This window comes from Somniosus microcephalus, chromosome 9, assembly GCF_052327205.1.
Source record: "Somniosus microcephalus isolate GS21.2 chromosome 9, FLI_Smic_1.0, whole genome shotgun sequence".
Lineage (NCBI taxonomy): Eukaryota > Metazoa > Chordata > Chondrichthyes > Squaliformes > Somniosidae > Somniosus > Somniosus microcephalus.
Window position 1 is genome coordinate 177,589,601 of NC_140995.1, and position 18,832 is coordinate 177,608,432.

Here is an 18,832-nt window from a genome sequence, read left to right on the forward strand (position 1 = left end):
CCCTGTGTCTCTACTACCTCGCTGGTAGATTGTTCCAGAAATTTATCATTGCATGCAAAAATTCTCAGTGTGATGAGGTAATTAAAAAAGCTAACAAAATATTAGGATACCTAGTCAGAACAATGGAATATTCTGAGCATGGGGAGCCTGGGAATGAGTCCCTGAGAACATTACATGCAGGAAAAAAATGTACACATGTGACTGAAACAACAACAAAAGTATAGTGATTACATTCAGAGAAGCAAGGCATTCAGAGAGCCAATGAGGTATGATTATATGGGCAGTGATCCTCTGGTACGTCCATTCATTGTCATGTTAGCTTGAGTGTAGAACATTAGTGAGCGATGTGTCTGTGGGGATAATCACAGCCAAGCCTTACCCAACTCTTACTCAGCATCCATACACTTGCAGTTCCAGCAGTGGTCACTAAGGAGTGATCAGGAGCAGGAATCTAAGCTATTTTTCTCCTCCTTACAAGGCATGGGATGCTGATTGCAACTGTAGCACACCCAGTGCCACTCCAGCTGAAACTTGGCACAGACCCAGGAATGGAACAACAACAACTTGTATTTATATAGCACCTTTAATGTAGTAAAACGTCCCAAAGCGCTTCACAGGAGTGTTATAAAACAACATTTGACACCAAGCCACATGAGGAGATATTAGGGCAGATGACCAAAAGCTTGGTCAAAGAGGTAGGATCTTAAAAGACGAAAGAGAGGCGGAGAGGTTTAGGGAGGGAATTTCAGAGCTTAGGGCCTTGGCAGCTGAAGGCACGGCCACCAATGGTGGAGTGATAAAAATTGGGGTTGCTCAAAAGGCCAGAATTAGAGGAGCACAGATATCTCGGGGGTGGGGGGTTGGGGCGGGGGTGGGGGAGATTTTGGGGCTGGAGGAGATTACAGAGATAGGGAGGGGTGAGGCCATGGAGGGATTTGAAAACAAGGATGAGAATTTTAAAATCAAGGCATTGCTTAACCGGGAGCCAATGTAGGTCAGCGAGCACAGGGGTGATGGGTGAACGGGACTTGATGCGAGTCAGGACACAGGCAGCAGAGTTTTGCATGACCTCAAGTTTACATAGGGTAGAACGTGGGAGGCCAGCCAGGAGTGCACTGGAATAGTCAAGTCTAGAGGTAACAAAGGGATGGATGAGGGTTTCAGCAGCAGATGAGCTGAGGTGGGGCAGAGTCGGGCGATGTTCCGGTGGTGGAAATAGGCGGTCTTAGTGACGGCGCGAATATGTGGTCGGTAGCTCATCATGGAGTCAAATATGGCACCAAGGTTGTGAACAGTCTGGTTGCCAGGGAGAGGGATGGGTGGCTAGAGAACGGAGTTTGTGGTGGAGCCCGAAGACAATGGTTGGAATTTTCCCATTAAAAAAATGGGTGGGTTTGGAGCGTGTGGGCAGTTAAATTGTTAAAAATGGGATTCCCGACCTGATCCCGCCTCCAACCCACCCACTTCCAGTTTTCCCAGCGGTGGGACAGGGGGGCAGGCAACCAACCTGCTCCCAGGGGGAGTTACCTCAATTTAAATATTGTAATGAGGCTGGTAGCCTCTATTTTCCCCTCCATTTTGAATTTAACTGCCTGGGAACAGGTTTCACACAATTCATGAAACCCGGCAGGTAAACAAAGACGGGGACTACTGCATTCAGGAAGTAAGTGGCTTTATGCCTACCTTCTGTATCCATGGTCCCTATCTAACCTACCCTCCACGATCGGAGACCCCACCACGAGGCCTCCGAGCGCATTGCCAGGCCTGCCCCCCCCCACCATCTCCCCCCCCCCCACCCCCCGCCCAGGCCTCCTTCCCCCAACGATGATGATGAGGCTGGCCCTGATCCTCCCCCCCCCCCCCCCCGATCCCTGCTGACCACACCCCCCACCGCAATCCCCGATTTCCCCCACCGCGATCCCCAATTTCACCCCCACCGCGATCCCCGATTTCCCCCACCGCGATCCCCGATTTCCCCACCACGATCACCGATTTCCCCCACCGCGATCCCCGATTTCTCCCCCACCGCGATCCCCGATTTCCCCCCCACCGCAATCCCCGATTTTCCCCCACCGCGATCCCCGATTTTCCCCCACCGCGATCCCTGATTTCCCCCACCGCGATCCCCGATTTACCCCACCGCAATCCCCGATTCCCCCACCAAGATCCCCGATTTCCCCCCCACCGCGATCCCCAATTCCCCCCCACCGCGATCCCCGATTTCCCCCACCGCGACCCCCGATTTCCCCACCGCGATCCCCGATTCCCCCCCACCGCGATCCCTGATTTCTTCCCCACCACGATCCCCGATTCCCCCCCACCGCAATCCCTGATTTCCCCCACCGCGATCCCCGATTTCCCCCCCACCGCGATCCCTGATTTCTTCCCCCACCGCGATCCCCGATTTCCCCTACCGCGATCCCCAATTTCCCCCACCGCGATACCTGATTTCTTCCCCCACCACGATCCCCGATTACCTCCCGCCACGATCCCCGATTACCCCCCACCACGATCCCCAATTACCCCCCACCACGATCCCCAATTACCCCCCACCGCGATCCCCAATTACCCCCCACCGCGATCCCCGATTACCCCCACCGCGTTCCCAATTACCCCCCACCGCGATCCCCGATTTCCCCCACCGCGATCCCTGATTTCTTCCCCCCACCGCGATCCCCGATTTCCCCCACTGCGATCCCCGATTTCCCCCACCACGATCCCCGATTACCTCCCACCATGATCCCCAATTACCCCCCACCGCGATCCCCAATTACCCCCCACCGCGATCCCCGATTACCCCCACCGCGTTCCCAATTACCCCCCACCGCGATCCCCGATTTCCCCCACCGCGATCCCCGATTTCTTCCCCCCACCGCGATCCCCGATTGCCCCCACCGCGATCCCCGATTACTCCCCACCGCGATCCCCGATTTCCCCCCACCGCGATCCCCGATTTCCCCCCACCGCGATCCCCGATTTCCCCCACCGCGATCCCCGATTTCCCCCACCGCGATCCCCGATTTCCCCCACCGCGATCCCCGATTTCCCCCCACCGCGATCCCCGATTTCCCCCCACCGCGATCCCCGATTTCCCCCCACCGCGATCCCTGATTTCTTCCCCCACAACGATCCCCGATTTCCCCCCACCACGATCCCCGATTTTTCCCCCACCACGATCCCCAATTTCCCCCCACCACGATCCCTGATTTCCCCCCACCACGATCCCTTATTCCCCCCATCGCCTGCCGATCCTGCAACCCACCCCCGCCGATCCTCTCTTTCCCCCCCACCCCCGCTGATTGCCAAACCCCTCCCAATTCCCGAACACCCCCCCCCCCCACCGGTTGCCGGCCCTCCTCCCATGATCCCTGACTCGGACCGACCCCTCACAAATGAGGCCCACCTGACCACAGACAGTCAACCTCTCAAGCTGGCTGGCTGCGGGCGGGAAACTGAGGCCTCACATTCAAATTAGGCCCTGCCAGTAAAGTTGGCAGGGCCTGCGGGAAACCCGGCCTCCCAGGTTTCCCGACTGCCTTGAAGCCCCCCGCCCCCAACCTGCCTCCCCGAAGAAAATTCCGGCCAATGGTTTCAGTCTTCCCAATATTTAGTTGGAGGAAATTTCTGCTCATCCAGAAACCTGGGACTTTCCTGCTTTGTATAGCACAGTTACTAATCAATAGGTTTTGACCATCATTGGGGTAGATCTGGACTTTGTGCGATAATATAAAACGGGTGATAGCGAGTTGCCTGCCTGTTTTACATCTTTCCTGATTTAAATAAAAATCGGTGGAAATGTCAAACGGCCTGCTGACTCCCTATCACCCAGTTTACACTATCGCACAAAGTCCAGATCTACCCCATTGACTTTAAACAGCAATATCCCATATTTTACTTAAGCCCTGATTTTAACCTAACCCATCTGGGGAGAACGAGACGGTTTCAGGTCGAATGCCCGATTTACACCTCCATTGATGTCAATGGAGCATAAAATCGGACGTCCCGGCTGAACTGGCCCCATTCTCACCGGGCGCATTAAACTACAGTCAGGGCTGTAGAATGCAGAAATCGTAAATAGGAATGATTGTTCTACCAATATAATCCACTTTTAATCCAGAATTGGGGAGATTAAAATTGTACTAGAGTAATCATCTTTTATTCTAAAATACAATCAATTGTTGATCTCATAATACTAGTACTAACCAAGGTGATTATGGGAGCATGGAATTCTGGGACTTGAGCATTCAATTGTAGAAGGATATTTTAAATTCCAAGGGCTCGAATTTCACAGGGCCGTGGAGGCGGGAATGGAGGCGCGTGGGGTGTTAAAATTGCAAAAAGTGGCAGGCGGGTGGGCAAACCCCGCCTCCATCCCGCCTCCAAGCAATTTTCAAGAAATCATGTTTACTGCTCCCATCTCCGTCCCGCCTCCAAGAGGAGGGATAAGCCCTTAAGGCCCTTAACAAGCACTAGATTGCCTCTATTATCCCATTTTGAAAGGCCTTTGTGATTTTAACCCTTTTCCCATGTGAAACACGCCTGTTCTGAAACACGACGGTGAAACCTGGCGGGAGCACAATTGGATTGCTGACTATAGCTGCAGCTCCACCATTATATAGGATATTTGATCAGCCGTCATTTGCAGGTGGCAGGACTTTGTTGTCTCAGGTCTGGGGGAGCATTTAGAAGGCATAAACACAGCTGTGGAAGTTTGGAGCCTGACACCCATCTCCAGTGTGACCTCCTGGGAAACCCCTCTTGCCACATTGACTGAGCGCTTCCTCAACTGAAGCATATACCAGAAGCATGGGAGCCATTTATTTCCTTCCCTTCTGGACATCAGATGAGGATGAAGACCAGCCGTGGCACCAGCAGAACCAGGAACAACAGCAGCACCAACAGCAGCAGCACCAACAGGAGCACCAGGGTCTCCAGAATCGTCGTGGTTTGCTGTGTACTTCACAGCATGGCACTGTGCCGTGGCTTGCAGATTCCTGAGGACCAAGTGGCTCCTCACATATCCTCCTCAGATGAGGAGGAGGAGGAGGAGGTGAAGGAGGAGGTGGAGGAGGAGAGCAAAAATGAACATCTTGCAGAGGCCAATCAACCAGCGGCAGCAGTACACAAGAACATTGCTGCCCGGGATGCAAGGAAAGCACTCATCTTGGCCAGATTTGCTTAGCCTAGCCAATCAAACACTTTTGCCTCGCAGCTTCTTACCAGAGCTTCGACAATGGTCAAGAACCAACGGATTCCTAACAATTTGACCACCATACTGATAATTGCAAGTAATCCTAAGCCCTCAATGTGGAAGTCTCATTAGCGAAATGACACACGCCACAACTGCAGCAGTAGCCATCAGATTTTTTATTTACAGTAACCATCTGATGGCTTTTTAACATTAAACATCAAATTTCACCCAAGTGACTACCCTTGTGACTATTTGTGCAGTATTTTTCTCTTACGCGTGCTCCTACGTGGTGCTTCCCCTGTGGCTTCAGCAGATGTGGAGGCCCCTTGCTCACTTTCTTGCTGCTCCTGTCTCGACACCTTTGGCGGGCGTCCCCTGGGGTTGCGAACCTGTGAGGGCTCGCCAACAGTCTGCTGCTCCTGCGGCTGTGCAGGGGCTGAGACGCCGATCTCAGTTGGGTGGGGACTCTGGTGGGGCTCTGACCGAGGGCTCTGCAGTGGCATGGAAGTGTGAGTGCTTGGAGAGGAGCCCTCACTTCCTTGATGTCTGCCACCAACTTCCCACTCATGGGTCAGGTCTCCCTCAACGCTTGCAAGTAGCTTGAGAGCACCTTGCTGCACATCAGGGGGGCCATGGGGATCTATATCTGCACTGGCAGTCCTACTCAGAAGGACTTCCATGAAGGTCTGATTTCTCTGTTCAATAGATGACCACCGCTCCTCCAGAGACGTCATTCTATTCAGAACACTCACCATGTTTTCTGCACTCTGGTGACTTATCACCTCCATGGAGGTTGCCATCCTTTCCATGGTGATGCGTTCATGCGCCAATGACCCCACAAAGGCTCTGCTCATGTTCGCAATGGACTCCTCCATTCACTCCACGCTCGCAGCGACCCTGGAGACAAAACCTGCCAGAGACTCCTGCATCTGTTCCTGGAGTTCCAGCACCGCTGATCTTATGGATGGACCCAGAGGCAGAGGATCGACATGCAGTTGAGCCGAGCTGGGAGTGTCCTGCGCCCTCCAACTAGGAGTCTCCACTGCTGTCCCTGTCTGCACAATCTGCTGATGCTCACTTGTGAGCTGTGATACACCGTGACAACACTGCACTATCTCACGAAGGTACCACCGAGGTATGAGTGTCTGTGCTGGTGCTGGGTGCGCTGAATTCTGCTGATGCTGCGCCCTCAGAGGTTGCAGCTTCCTCTGAGGAGACTGGATGCTCAGGCTCTTCCTCCTGGCTAGTGGAGATGGGTGCTTGCGATGGTCCTGTGGGGGAGTAAAGGAAAGAGTCAGAGATGTGATGCCAAGGTTACATGCACATTGTATATTACAGATGATCATAAGTCCATCTGTTGGAGCTTCAGAATCATCATCAGCGATTTATGCAATGTCAATGAGAGAGATGGAAAACTATTCTGTCACCAGCTTGCTGTGATGCACCCATCTGTCCGTCCCCACTTGCGCATCGTCCTCCACTCCCACAATCTCCAGGATCGGAACCTCCCAGGGGGTGAGCTGGGCTACTGAGGATGGCCCTCCTCCTGTCCTCGCTTTTTCCCTCTTATTGTGAGCTCTCTTTTCCTGCAATGAGGGAGACAAGTGGAGTTTGAGTGAGAATGAAGGCGTGAGTGTAGAGAATCCATAGCATAGATGCTTAGAAGGAGACAAAGATTGAGTGAGGTGAATGTGACCATAGAGAGAGAGGGAATGGATTGAGGGTGATGGGAAAGTCATACTCACTTCCAGTGTGCAGAAGGTCATAAAACCTCTTCCTGCACTGAAGCCAGGTTCTGCGGGTTATCGACAAAGAGTTGACCTCCTGGGCCACCTGGATCCACACAGCCTTGGTCTGCTGGGGAGGCTTCTTCCTCCCTGAAGAAGGGAAGAGCACCTCTTTATTGGCTCTTGCTCCCTCCACTAAAGCTTGCAGGGCAACGTCATCAAACCTGGGAGCAGACTTAGGTCTTTCGCTGGTCATTCTGCCTCCAGGTCCCTCGAACATGAAAGGCCAAAATGTTGGCAGTCTGCAGAAAAAGCAAGGCTTGTTGCAGACCTTAAATGCAGCAGCAATGGTGACGTCATCGGAGGTGAATTTCAGACTGAAAAAACTAATTGGGCCATGGGTTCCCACACGCTGGAACTCAATTGCCTACTTAAGTTAAAATCGCTTCATTCTCCCAAATCGATTTAGAATCGGGTGGCTAACATGAAAAGCGGATTACACGACCCCAGCTCGCCCCAGTGACAAAATCGAGCCCCAGGCCTCCAATGGCCTGGATTTTGTGGTCAGCAGTGAACGAACGGCACCAGCCATTCATTGCACTTACACTTGCCCACTGACTTTCTGTGGGCCTTTACACTGTGATTTGCAGTATTTAGAGAGCCGAAACAGCGCGGTGCCTTCTATAGCGAATCTTGGACCTGTGTGAACAGGGCAACAGCGTGTCTCTTCAACCAATCAGATTGAAGAATCCTTACTGAGAGAAGCAGAGTCTAAACCAGGAAGTGTAAGTTAGAATATTTAATTCAATGCCAAATCAAAGTGAAATAAAGAGAGAGGAAGAAAAATGGAATTAAGAGGGAGAGATTAAAAAAAACAGAAAGAAAAGTGGGTAAGAACAGCAATTTCACGCCGTTGCATGCATGTGAATGCTGAGTCTCTCGGCGAGGTACCGGTGTAGCGAAGCTTGTGGAGGAGCAGGGCAACTGATTTCCGCATCTACTGCGCATGGGCTGACGCCGGAAGTTGCTGTCCAATTTACTCCTTTTTAACCTCACCGTTATTCTTATCGCAAAGTCCGGGCCATTATGTTATCCTCTTAGGAGTGTATTATTTTGTTTGTACTTTTTGTTCCTTTTGTAATCTGTTTAATAATTACAATAATGACTTAAATGATGTACGTGTTGATTTATTACTCTCGCTGAAAACAGTGAGAACACTACTGTGGTCAAGAAATGCATCCAATTGCAATTATAATATATTTGTTTTACTTTTATCATCTGCATCTGCAATTTTTACTGTGATGCTTAATTTGAGATATGTAAAATTTCCAAATGTACTATTTCTTTTGATTCTAGGTTCTAGTTTCACACCATCACCGGGTATTTATGCAAGCAGCAACTCTGTTTCCAATTCAACAAGCTTCAATAGTTCCCATCAGGTATAAATCGTAATTCTCTTGTGTTAACCATCTTTTCCTGAAGGCAGAAACATACGCTCTGGTCCTGTTCCACGGGTGCTGTCAGCCTTCCATTACTTCACATTACTGTCACCTGTGACCCTGACCAGTGTGTTGGCAGGCCAAACAAGCTTGGATAACACAGCACCACACATCTGTCCATACATATGCAGTTCCAGAAGGGGGCAATCGGTAACGATCGGAAGAGGGATCTCTGGCTATTTAGTTCCCTCAAATCTGAGGATGTTAAACCAATTGTAGCATCCCCATTACTGCCACTGACTGAAACTGGCTAATGCAAAATATCTTTATGTATATTTTAGAATTATGCTTCAGTTTTTCAAAGGTAAATATCTCGGTGTAAGATCGTAACTTAAAAAAATTACGTTTAAAATCTTTATTAACTGGGTTTGGAAGTGAATTTCAAGCTTATTTCAACATTATAATTCTTTGGTTGCATTTCAACTGGTTCCTACTTCCACCCACTGCCCTGACACCACTGTGGCCACAACCCACTTTCCTGGGCTGAGCTCATTAAGTATGCAGGGGAGGTTCCCAGCAGTGAGGGGGTGAAAGTCAGCAGTGCTGCAGTGGGACACCACAAGTAGGAGAAGGCATTTTAAATGGACAGAAGAGCCCCGAGGACTTTTTTTCCTACTTCAATACAGGCCCTCCAGGAGGGGAAGGAGATCTAACAAGAGGTAATGGGGTCTTAAGAGAGGAAGAAAAGTCCACTAGTAGGCCTTCTCCCCCTAACATTTTCTACAGCAGGCTTGTCACTGCTGCCCCAACATCTAGCAACACACCTCCCCTGGCAGCCTCGGGTCGGTGGTAACTGATACAGGATGGAGGGGCCCTGCTCCCCTCACTGTCATTTAAATGCAACATGGTGGACAAGGATCAGAAGACCAAGATCCTTGCGAGAGCAGGGGGAGGAAAGTCCATGGCAGGGGCGGAGATGTGGCTTTAGGCCTCCCTCCCCGATCTGTCTTGATTTCCCGCCACTATTCCACCTGATTTCCAGGCCTAACTGTTGTGTTTAGGAAATAGTTCTGTGCATTCCTGGTTGCATGCAAGAACAAAGCTGTCTCCCAAACATTAGGCTTTTAAATATTTAGAGAGCAGGGAGAGGAGAATATCCATTGTCTACACATTTAAGTTAAGGTTAAGTAGGTTTGCAAAATGGACAGGGGGTTCAACAGACTTCTTGAGCGCTTTGCAAGCCAGGTTAACATTGCACTGGATTTAGGCTCCATACAGCATCAAACCATTTTGCTCAGAACCAGTTCGGGCCTTCACTCCAGATTCACACTGCCAGTTTAGCATCCATGCGAAACTGAAGTCACTTTACATAGATGCTCAATTTGTGGTGTCAAGGCAGCCTCATTATGCAATTTGCTGCACGTAACAAAAATCATGGAGATCCTCATCTTCTACCATTAGCTCTCCCATTTTGAACACAGCGGGGTGTAGATGCAGAATATTGTGTGACATCATCATGCCCAACGCAGTACTCATTGGGGAAAATGTTTCAGCCAGTACATCAGTTCCATTTTGTAGCAGGCATGAAAATACTCACAAAGCTGCAGAATTATGAGTTACTCATGTACTTGACAAATGTCTTTGTTATGCTTCTAAAGTTTAGATATTAATTCAGTAGGTTATAAAGCACCTGGTACGTGGGCAATACCATTTACAGGTCCACAACCCCTTATCCGCAATTCCAAAAACCGAAAACCTCTGAAAACCGAAAGTTTTCCCCCCTCACGCTCGTGCCCCGACCTCGCGCCCCGACCTCCCCCCTCGCGCTCGCACCCCGACTTCCCCCCTCGTGCCCACAGCCCGACCTCCCCCCTCGCGCCCCGACCTCCCCCCCTCGCGCTCGCACCCCGACCTCCCCCTTGCGCTCGCGCCCCGACCTCCACAAAAAAACATTCAAGTATCACATTTCAGTTTGTGAATGTGCGGCAGCAATGGGACCAAATTGACACAAGATCCAATACTGAGAATGGTAATAAGAACAAAATTCAATCGGGAAACAGAAGTAAATAGGTGAACTTCAAACACAATGTCTGAATAAAAGAGGAACAATTTATAGTGATCTACTTACAGTATGGCCTTCCTCAATCATCAGGGCTTTTTTTTAAAAGCTCAATTCATTTTGTACCGTTCTGAAATCCGAAAAATTCTGAATTCCAAAACACATCTGGCCCCAAGGGTTTCTGATAAGGGATTGTGGACCTGTACTATGAAATGTTTGAGTAATTTTTAAGGAATAATTCTTTAAATATTTTATTCCTTGCTTAATACCATATTTTACAGCTAAGAGTACAACATTATTTATTGCCATCATATCTAACAGTGACTATTAGCTCATGAGGAAAGTGTACAATTATATTTAATGGTTTTGATAGTTATCAGGTAATATGTAGTCTAGTTCTGACGAAAGGTCTTCGACCTGAAACGTTAACTCTGTTTCTCTCTCCACGGATGCTGCCTGGCCTGCTGAGTTTTTCCAGCGTTTTCTGTTGTTCGAATTTCCAGCATCCGCAGTATTTTGCTATTGTAATATGTAGTCTAGTGTTCTATTTACTCTCTCATTTTTTGCTTACCCCTCCTCTCCTCAAGATCGTGACTCTTACTGAGATACAATTCCACAAATACTTTAGTCCTTCTGTTACCTTGCTCAAGAGACTATTCTTCATGTGTGCTTAACTGATTAAGGCCATCACAATGGAGTCTGATTTTTGTCTTCATCCAATGTACACATATGTGCATTTCCAGAAAGGTTCCAAGAGATAGAAATCAGGAGTACAAAACCTGACCAATTTCTGTCCTCCTCCCCAGCTCAAGGAAGCTGAAGCCAATTGTGCTTCCGCTCACCCTCCCCTCCCCCCCCCCCCTCCCCAACATCCCTTCAATTTATGCATATATATCCAAAATATCCCAGTTGGTTAGGGACATGTTTTTTAGTTGATATATTTATTACCTCCGTGCATAGTGTGATTTTATTCAGCTGAATGTATTTCATTAATGACCATGCTGGTAATTTTATGGCACTGACTGAACAGCGTAAATAAATGATTGGCGAGATACAGGAGATATTACTTAAACCTGATTATTGCCGTTTTAGGATTACCCTTCCTACACAGCATTTGGCCAAAACCAGTATGCACAGTATTATCCAGCTTCAACATATGGCACGTACATGACCTCAAATGATACTGTTGATGGTACCTCTTCAACATCAACAACTTATCAGCTACAAGATCCTCCCACTATCACTGGTCAACCAGGCACAGATCTTCCTGGAGGTAAAGAACTTCCTTTCCCTTTGTACTGTAGTCAGCATTTTAAGACAACTAAAAGATCAAATACCATCATGTCTTTGACAAAGGAAGAAAATGCCTGGTTTAAGTTAGCCCAATAATGAACCTCATTTTTATATCTTTGACTACAAGTGCCTTTAAGCTATTCTACAGCACTGCAAAGTGCAGGCAACATACTTTGAATTAGTATATAACTAATGTAAGACCCAAACAACTGAAATTAGATTAATTTAATTCTCTTACGGTTTATGGGTTGTATTTTTGCAGTTGTAAGGACTTTTAGTAGTTGTAGTCTGTGCAAGGTTCAAGGTACTGTTTTGAAAGTGTTGATTAGGGGGCAGGGGAAAAAATAGAAAATCCAGCAGCTTGGTTTACACTTGTCAAAACAAACCCTTTAGTGCTGACTACTGCACTTGCTCCTCTAAAGCAGAAACATGTATTTATGCAGTTAGACTGACAGAGTGAGAGGTAGTGCCTCAGATTTGGCGATTTTGTTAAATGAGTTCCAGTTGGGACTGAATCGTAAGCACAAAAGGCACACAGACGCGCACACACACTAGTGGCAGTTGGGTTGTGTGGGTGTAATACAGCAAATTGTCTTTGGTCCAAGTGGAGAGTAAAGCACAGAGGACAATAACCAATGCTGTTGATAGATTTGTATGGTTCAACATTTTATTATATGGTGTGTGATGTTGAGGTTTAGCCATAAAGTGAATACAGCCAGGCTGAGTTAAACAGAAGCAGGTTTCCAATTTAGTAAATAACTAACACACATACACACAGCAAACTGTCTGAAGCATGTGTTGTTCATAATTCAGAATGAACAGGGTCAACAAAAGTATGATGAGTTTATTTTTTTTGAGATTTCAATGAAGGTGTTTTAATTTTTAATTCATTTTACAGTTAAAATGCATTGTTAACATCTCAAACTTCGATGCGTGCTGGTTGCAGTTTAATTATCTTTTGAAGGCTCCATACTGTCTTTAAAATGAAGCTTAATGTCAGTGTGAAAAAGGCATTCTCTGTGTTATTCCAGAGTTTGACTGTTTTAATTGCAGGTATTTGAACTCTGATATCAAAGCTTCCTTGAGAAACTGGAACATTCTTGAATCTAAAGTCTCTTTTTTTTTCCAGTTGTCTTTGGCAGTCTTACAGATTTTTGATTAAGGAAGCTTATCATTCTTCTTCAATCACAGACATTTTCTTTTTCCATTCCAGAGAGTTAGACTGTTTTTCATTATTGAGACATAACAATAAGTGCTTTAAAACCTGTTCTGTTTCCTGTTAACATTTTTCTGTAACACCCTTCAGTTACACTCACTAAACATAGGTAATTATGTGGGATTCCTGGTCTGTGTGGTCTTCAGTTGCTCTCACTGCCACAGATACCCGTCTAATATTTTCCCATCTTGGGCAAGAATACGTGCACAGAAATGCATAATAGAAATGCAATTAAAAAAAAAAAAAATTCAACTTGGAAGACTTGCAAGATTTCCCCCCCCAAAAATTAGTGCACATGTGCATGTGTTCATTTTATGATTAACATTCTTAGTCATTTAAATTTTGTCCTCAATGTTAACATTAATGCTCTGCTTGTCTTTTAATTGAATTTTATAACTGAACTTCATTAGATTTTGGAGGTTCCCTTTTGCAGCTGAAGCTGCCAATACAGGCAGTAAGACTAATCATCTTGGTAATTAGAAAATCCGACTGAGGCATTAAATCCAAAAAAAATTCCAAATATTAGGGGCGGGGTGGTGGTATTTACAAATATATTTGTTTTAATCAGTACATAATTATTTCGCATCATTTCTGAGGACATAAACTAGGTCTTGTCAGTTTTACTTAACTTTTTCAGGCTAGACATTTAATTGGAGTTAACCACTATATTTTGGTTTGGAAGCTTAGATCAGCCTACGGCTACATGGAGATCCTCAAATTGTACGTAACCCACTTGGGTGTGGGTGTAACGTGTTAAGATTTTTATTCATAAAAGGAGTCCAATGAACTGAATGCAGGATAGCAATGCCTGCACTGGTTGGAGTAAAATTGCATTTCTCACAATCTTTATTTTTTTTCTGGTTCCAGCTAGGGCTTATAATTTGGTTTTATAGTTAGGGGTGGATTTTCCACGAGTGGCACTAAAGCAGTGAGGATGGTCTGTAAGAGTTAGGCACTCACACACCATCTGCGCGGCCGTTCCAGATGAAACTCCTGGGGTCTGAGGTGATTAGCCGTGCATCGTGAGCACCGCATAGAATGTGCCAATGGCTGGGACCTCGCAGAGTATGGCGGGGGTGGGGGGGGGGCTGGATTTCTGAGGCTGCTGCAGATACTTTAACAGCTGCAGCAAAGATAAGTCAGCAACTTAAATGGCTGAATGTGATGGGGGGAAAAAATTTGATGGGAAAAACCAGTGGAGGCAGCAACTGGAGTATCTAGGCAGGTGATTGAGCGGTGCAGGAACTGATCTTCTTCCTGCAAGACCTGGAAACAGATGCTGAAGAAGATGGTTACCTTAACAAAGTTGCTAAGATAAGGCTATCCAATAGTGCCATATACTAAATAGCTGCTACAAGTCAACATTCCACAAAGTTGCCCGTTGCCTGCTACACATTTACTGCTGATCCGTGTAAAGCCCTCGGACAACCTTATAGCTCTTCCATTGCTTACCATGCATGCCACACATTCGAGCTGCAACTTTCAACTGAAGCCCTTGACACACTGACATCTTAAAAGAGCTTCACACAGCAAATCATTTTAACACAACTTAGCTACATGATTTACTCACACACACTGGTATGCAGGACAGGCACTCAGGAATCACTCTCTGTGCCCTTGAAACTTTCCACATCTCAACACTGCTACTCTGCTGGCAGGACAAGGTTGCGCATAACAAGAGGGAGCAAACCCACATGGGAAGAGGGCCTTGCAATTTCAAGCCTGTGAGTCAATTCAAAGAAGGCCTGCTGGATATCATTAGTGGTGAAAGCATAGAGGGAGTGAGAGAGGGTGAAAGTGGAGGCTTATCCCAAGTTCTGCACTAGTGTCATCCTGCCCTTATTCCTTTTTCCTCTCCCAGCTCACTCACTCACAAACAGGCTTATATTCAAGCACAAAACCATCAGGCACTATGTAAACATCTTACAGGCAGAATTATAACAATATTCCTCCTCGGGTTTTGTATTTTGTTTGCATAATGAAGCTCCCACATTGAAAACCGATCAGAAATTTGCATGGAGGAGTTCTGAAGGAGGACCAGGCAAGATCACTGAAGATATGGAGCCTGAAAATATTTAGGCCTGCTCTCCCAGCCTAAGTATACATGATCAGATGCGGCATTTAATTTTAATATTGTGGACAAATATGTACCCCACCAGAAGTGCATCTCTATCACCCCCTGTCTGCCCACTGTAAGAGGGATGAAATTCCTCATTGGCCCCAGTTCTTCTGGACAGTGGGCTGGTTTGCCTGCTCTTGCTCAGCATACTGGCCCATTGCCAACGTGGAAACTCTTGGCCTGGGAGTCCCTTCTCCAAGAGACCCCCACGATGCAGGGTATTACATTTGGGGCAGACAGGAAATTAGCAGGGAAGACTGGCACTCAGCATATAAAGAAAGAAAGGTTTGCATTTATATCGCGCCCTTCGTGACCTCAGGATGTCCCAAAGTGCTTTACAGCCAATTAAGTTCTTTTGAAGTGTAGTCACTGTTGCAATGTAGGAAACGCAGCAGCCACTTTGCGCACAGCAAGCTCCCACAAGCATATGACCAGATAATCCCACAGAAGTGTTAACGACCAGATAATCTGTTTTTAGTGATGTTGGTTGAAGGATAAATATTGGCCATGACACCAGTGAGAACTCCCCTGCTCTTCTTCAAAATAGTCCCCTGGGGTCCTTTACGTCCACCTGTGAGGGCAGACAGGGCCTCGGTTTAACGTCTCATCCGAAAGACGGCACCTCCAACAGTAATGCACATGGAGTGTCAGCCTAGGCTTTGTGCTTAAGTCTCTGGAGTGGAGCTTGAACCCACAACCTTTTGACCCAGAGGCGAGAGTGCTACCCACTGAGCCACAGCTGACACAGTTACAGCACTTCTGCTGGCCTCCACCAGACTTACAGCAGGAGTGCACCAGATGGGCCACAGACTTTCAAGCCCAAGGTCTACCAGCACCTCCATACATTCATGTTGTGCTTATGGAAATAATCCTGATGATCGAAAATTCACTCTAGTTGTCTCCTGGATTCTTAGGCAGTCTGTACAAATGTCTATCGCAAATGAATAAAAAATGAGAGCTCCACATCACAGAACCATTAATAGTTCTGGCTGTGGCAACAGTTAAATAAATTGCCTAACTGTTTGTTTTTCTGTGCCTGGTGTATTTTCTTTATACATAATTATTCAGCTGCTGAACTGCTGTCAAACTGAATGCTGTGCAATCATCAGAAATCACTTTGTTCCTGCAGCAGTGTGAACTTGTGGTAGACGCTCATACCTCGTATGCAGAAAAACTCAAGATGATAGTTGTAATCTGAATGGTTGCTTTTACAGGGGAGTTTGATACAGTGCAGAGCCCATCAACACCAATCAAAGACCTGGATGAGCGAACGTGTAGGAGTTCAGGGTCAAAGTCACGGGGAAGGGGAAGGAAGAATAATCCATCACCACCTCCTGACAACGACTTGGAGGTATGCCCTGACTTTAATTGATGAAAACTTAAGATTACACATATTTTACAATAAAGGTTGGATGGCAGGCATCATTATATTAACGTAGAACTACAAGCTAAGCATTCTTTCCAAAAACCTGGTTCATAAAATAAGTTTTCAGCCGAGGTACATAAAGCTGGTGTGAGGTGATTTTATTCCTGATGGTAATGATAGTGCAGTACGACGATGGCTTCAGCGAGTACTCAGTTTTCAGTCTGTATATTTTCTTCTATTGCTTTCTGGGAGGGAAAGAACCAATCTGAAATTATTAGGAGTGAATACTAGCAGCAGAATTAAAAAATGCTGAAAAATGTTTCATTGCACACAATAATGTCATTAGCTCTACTGCAGCTATATTTCTAGGACTGTGAACAAAAGTATTGCAAACATTTACTTCATGGGGAAAAAATACAGATCCAAAAGCACTAGTACAGACACTGAAAACTAAGATTTGTTGAGAGTTCATTCTGTGGAGTTTGCACATTCTCCCCGTGTTTGCGTGGGTTTTCTCCGGGTGCTCCGGTTTCCTCCCACAGTCCAAAGATGTGCAGGTTAGGTTGATTGGCTATGATAAATTGACCCTTAGTGTTAGGGGGATTAAATACGTGGGGTTACGGGGATAGGGTGGGATATGTGTTGGTGTAGGGGTTACGGGGATCGGGTGGGATATGTGTCGGTGCAGGCTCGATGGGCCGAAATGGCCTCTATCTGCACTGTGGGGTTTCTGTGAGTTCTTCTGTGAGTCTGTGTGTTTATTTATGTAGTGCCATCATAAGGAGCTGGATGGTACATTCAGCACTATAAAACCAAACAAAGCACTATCAGAAAATTTATTGTATAAATCACAGAGATCTTTGGTTCAATTCCTACCTTGTGCTGAATTAGCGGCTGTCAACTAGGGCAGGGTTAGGAACACTACAGTTGGCTGCAGCACCCCTAGGCTAAGCAGGTGAAAACCTGCTCATTACAGAACTCCTACAGGAAAGTGTGCGCGTGTGAACATTGAGCAAGGACAGAATCGGGCTCAACTATGATACCACGATTGAATAACCTGATGATGCTCATCGGATAGGCTCACAGACATAGACAAGCTGTTTCTCTTCTACAAAACGGCAGTTGGTGCTAGGTCAGTTGTTAATTTTAAATCTGAGATTGATATATTTCTACTAATCAAAGGTATTAAGGGATATGGGGCAAAGGCAGGTATATGGCGTTAGGTCGCAGATCATCCACGATCTCACTGAATGGCGGAACAGGCTCGATGGGCTAAATGGCCTATTCCTGTTCCTATAGTTCTGCAAGGTACCTGAGGGCCAACATTGGAACCGTATCTCAGCTTGAGATCATACCTTCATGACTGGGAGAAGATGGTTCTGAAGAAGGGTTTCGACCTGAAACGTTGACTCTATTTCTCTCTCCACGGATGTTGCCTGGCCTGCTGAGTTTTTCCAGCGTCTTCTGTCGTTATTTCTAAAGAGGTTGCCTGGGAAAGATTGGAGGGGGTGGGTTGGGGGGGACTGGGAGAGATCACGGGGCAGAAGGGGGGAGGGGCCTGTGAAACCCAGCCCGCAGCTGTTAAATTAAAATATTATAATCAGGTGTCCCGCCTCTTGAGAGCGGGACACAGAGACGCCACGCAACCCGCCACTGTAAAATTGGTGGCAGACACACGTGCAACTGGTTGGGGTCGGGTTAACTGATTTTTTTATTTTTAACCCCCCCCCCCCCCCCCCCCCCAACACTTTACTGCCCGTCGTGGGAGTGGTTAACGTTTCTCCCATGTCGCCAGAAAAGGGAGAGAAGTCCTTCGGTAAAGGATAAAATCAGGAGAAATTCTTAATTGATTGAATAGTCAATCCAGATTTAACAAGTAGAACTTTTTACAGTGTATTACTCGCTAGAAACTTTGGAAAAAATTTAAATAGCAAAAAAAAAAATTAAAATTGCAGTTAGCAGCATTAACATACCAGTCTGTGCTCTGCTTTGGTATTGTAAATCGCTGCATCTTAAATTGGGCAAGTATAATATGTAGGACCCAATGTGTTATATATAAATGATTAGTTGGCCAGAACTAAATCACCAGCATCAATGGAGTCCTGGGGGTTTTGCAGCTAATATGTGTATGAGTCATAAACACAAGCCAAAAATTAGTGGGTCTGCTGAAAATCCTAGCTCGGACCAATAAGGACCTCTAGACAAAGTGGATGCACTGAACTGGCTTGAATCGGTGGCCAATTGAAATTGAAGTAGGGGAAGAACCTGTCTATGTCAGTAATTTATCTTCTGAACATCATTATTTTGCACAATATATAAGCACAGCAGTAATTTTATTTTCTCAGTTCCATTTGTCAAACAATTATGTCAGGATGAGTGAACTGCACAGGTGAGAAGGCTGTTGGTAATAAAGAACAATTTT

The 18,832-nt window shown here is 46.6% G+C and overlaps 1 protein-coding gene across 27 annotated transcripts in view; it reads left to right on the forward strand.

The window, feature by feature from the left end:
* eya4 (EYA transcriptional coactivator and phosphatase 4) overlaps positions 1-18,832 on the forward strand; it is a 496,999-nt gene that overhangs the window by 391,008 nt on the left and 87,159 nt on the right. For all 27 annotated transcript variants that reach the window (XR_015079577.1, XR_015079576.1, XM_085997581.1 and 24 more), the window contains 3 exons: positions 8,275-8,357; positions 11,509-11,689; positions 16,259-16,395. Coding sequence is in view for 25 of the 27 variants with exons in the window: in XM_085997581.1 (XP_085853707.1) it covers positions 8,275-8,357; positions 11,509-11,689; positions 16,259-16,395 (401 nt within the window). In the remaining 2 variants the exon portion in view is untranslated. The remainder of the gene's footprint in view (positions 1-8,274; positions 8,358-11,508; positions 11,690-16,258; positions 16,396-18,832) is intronic.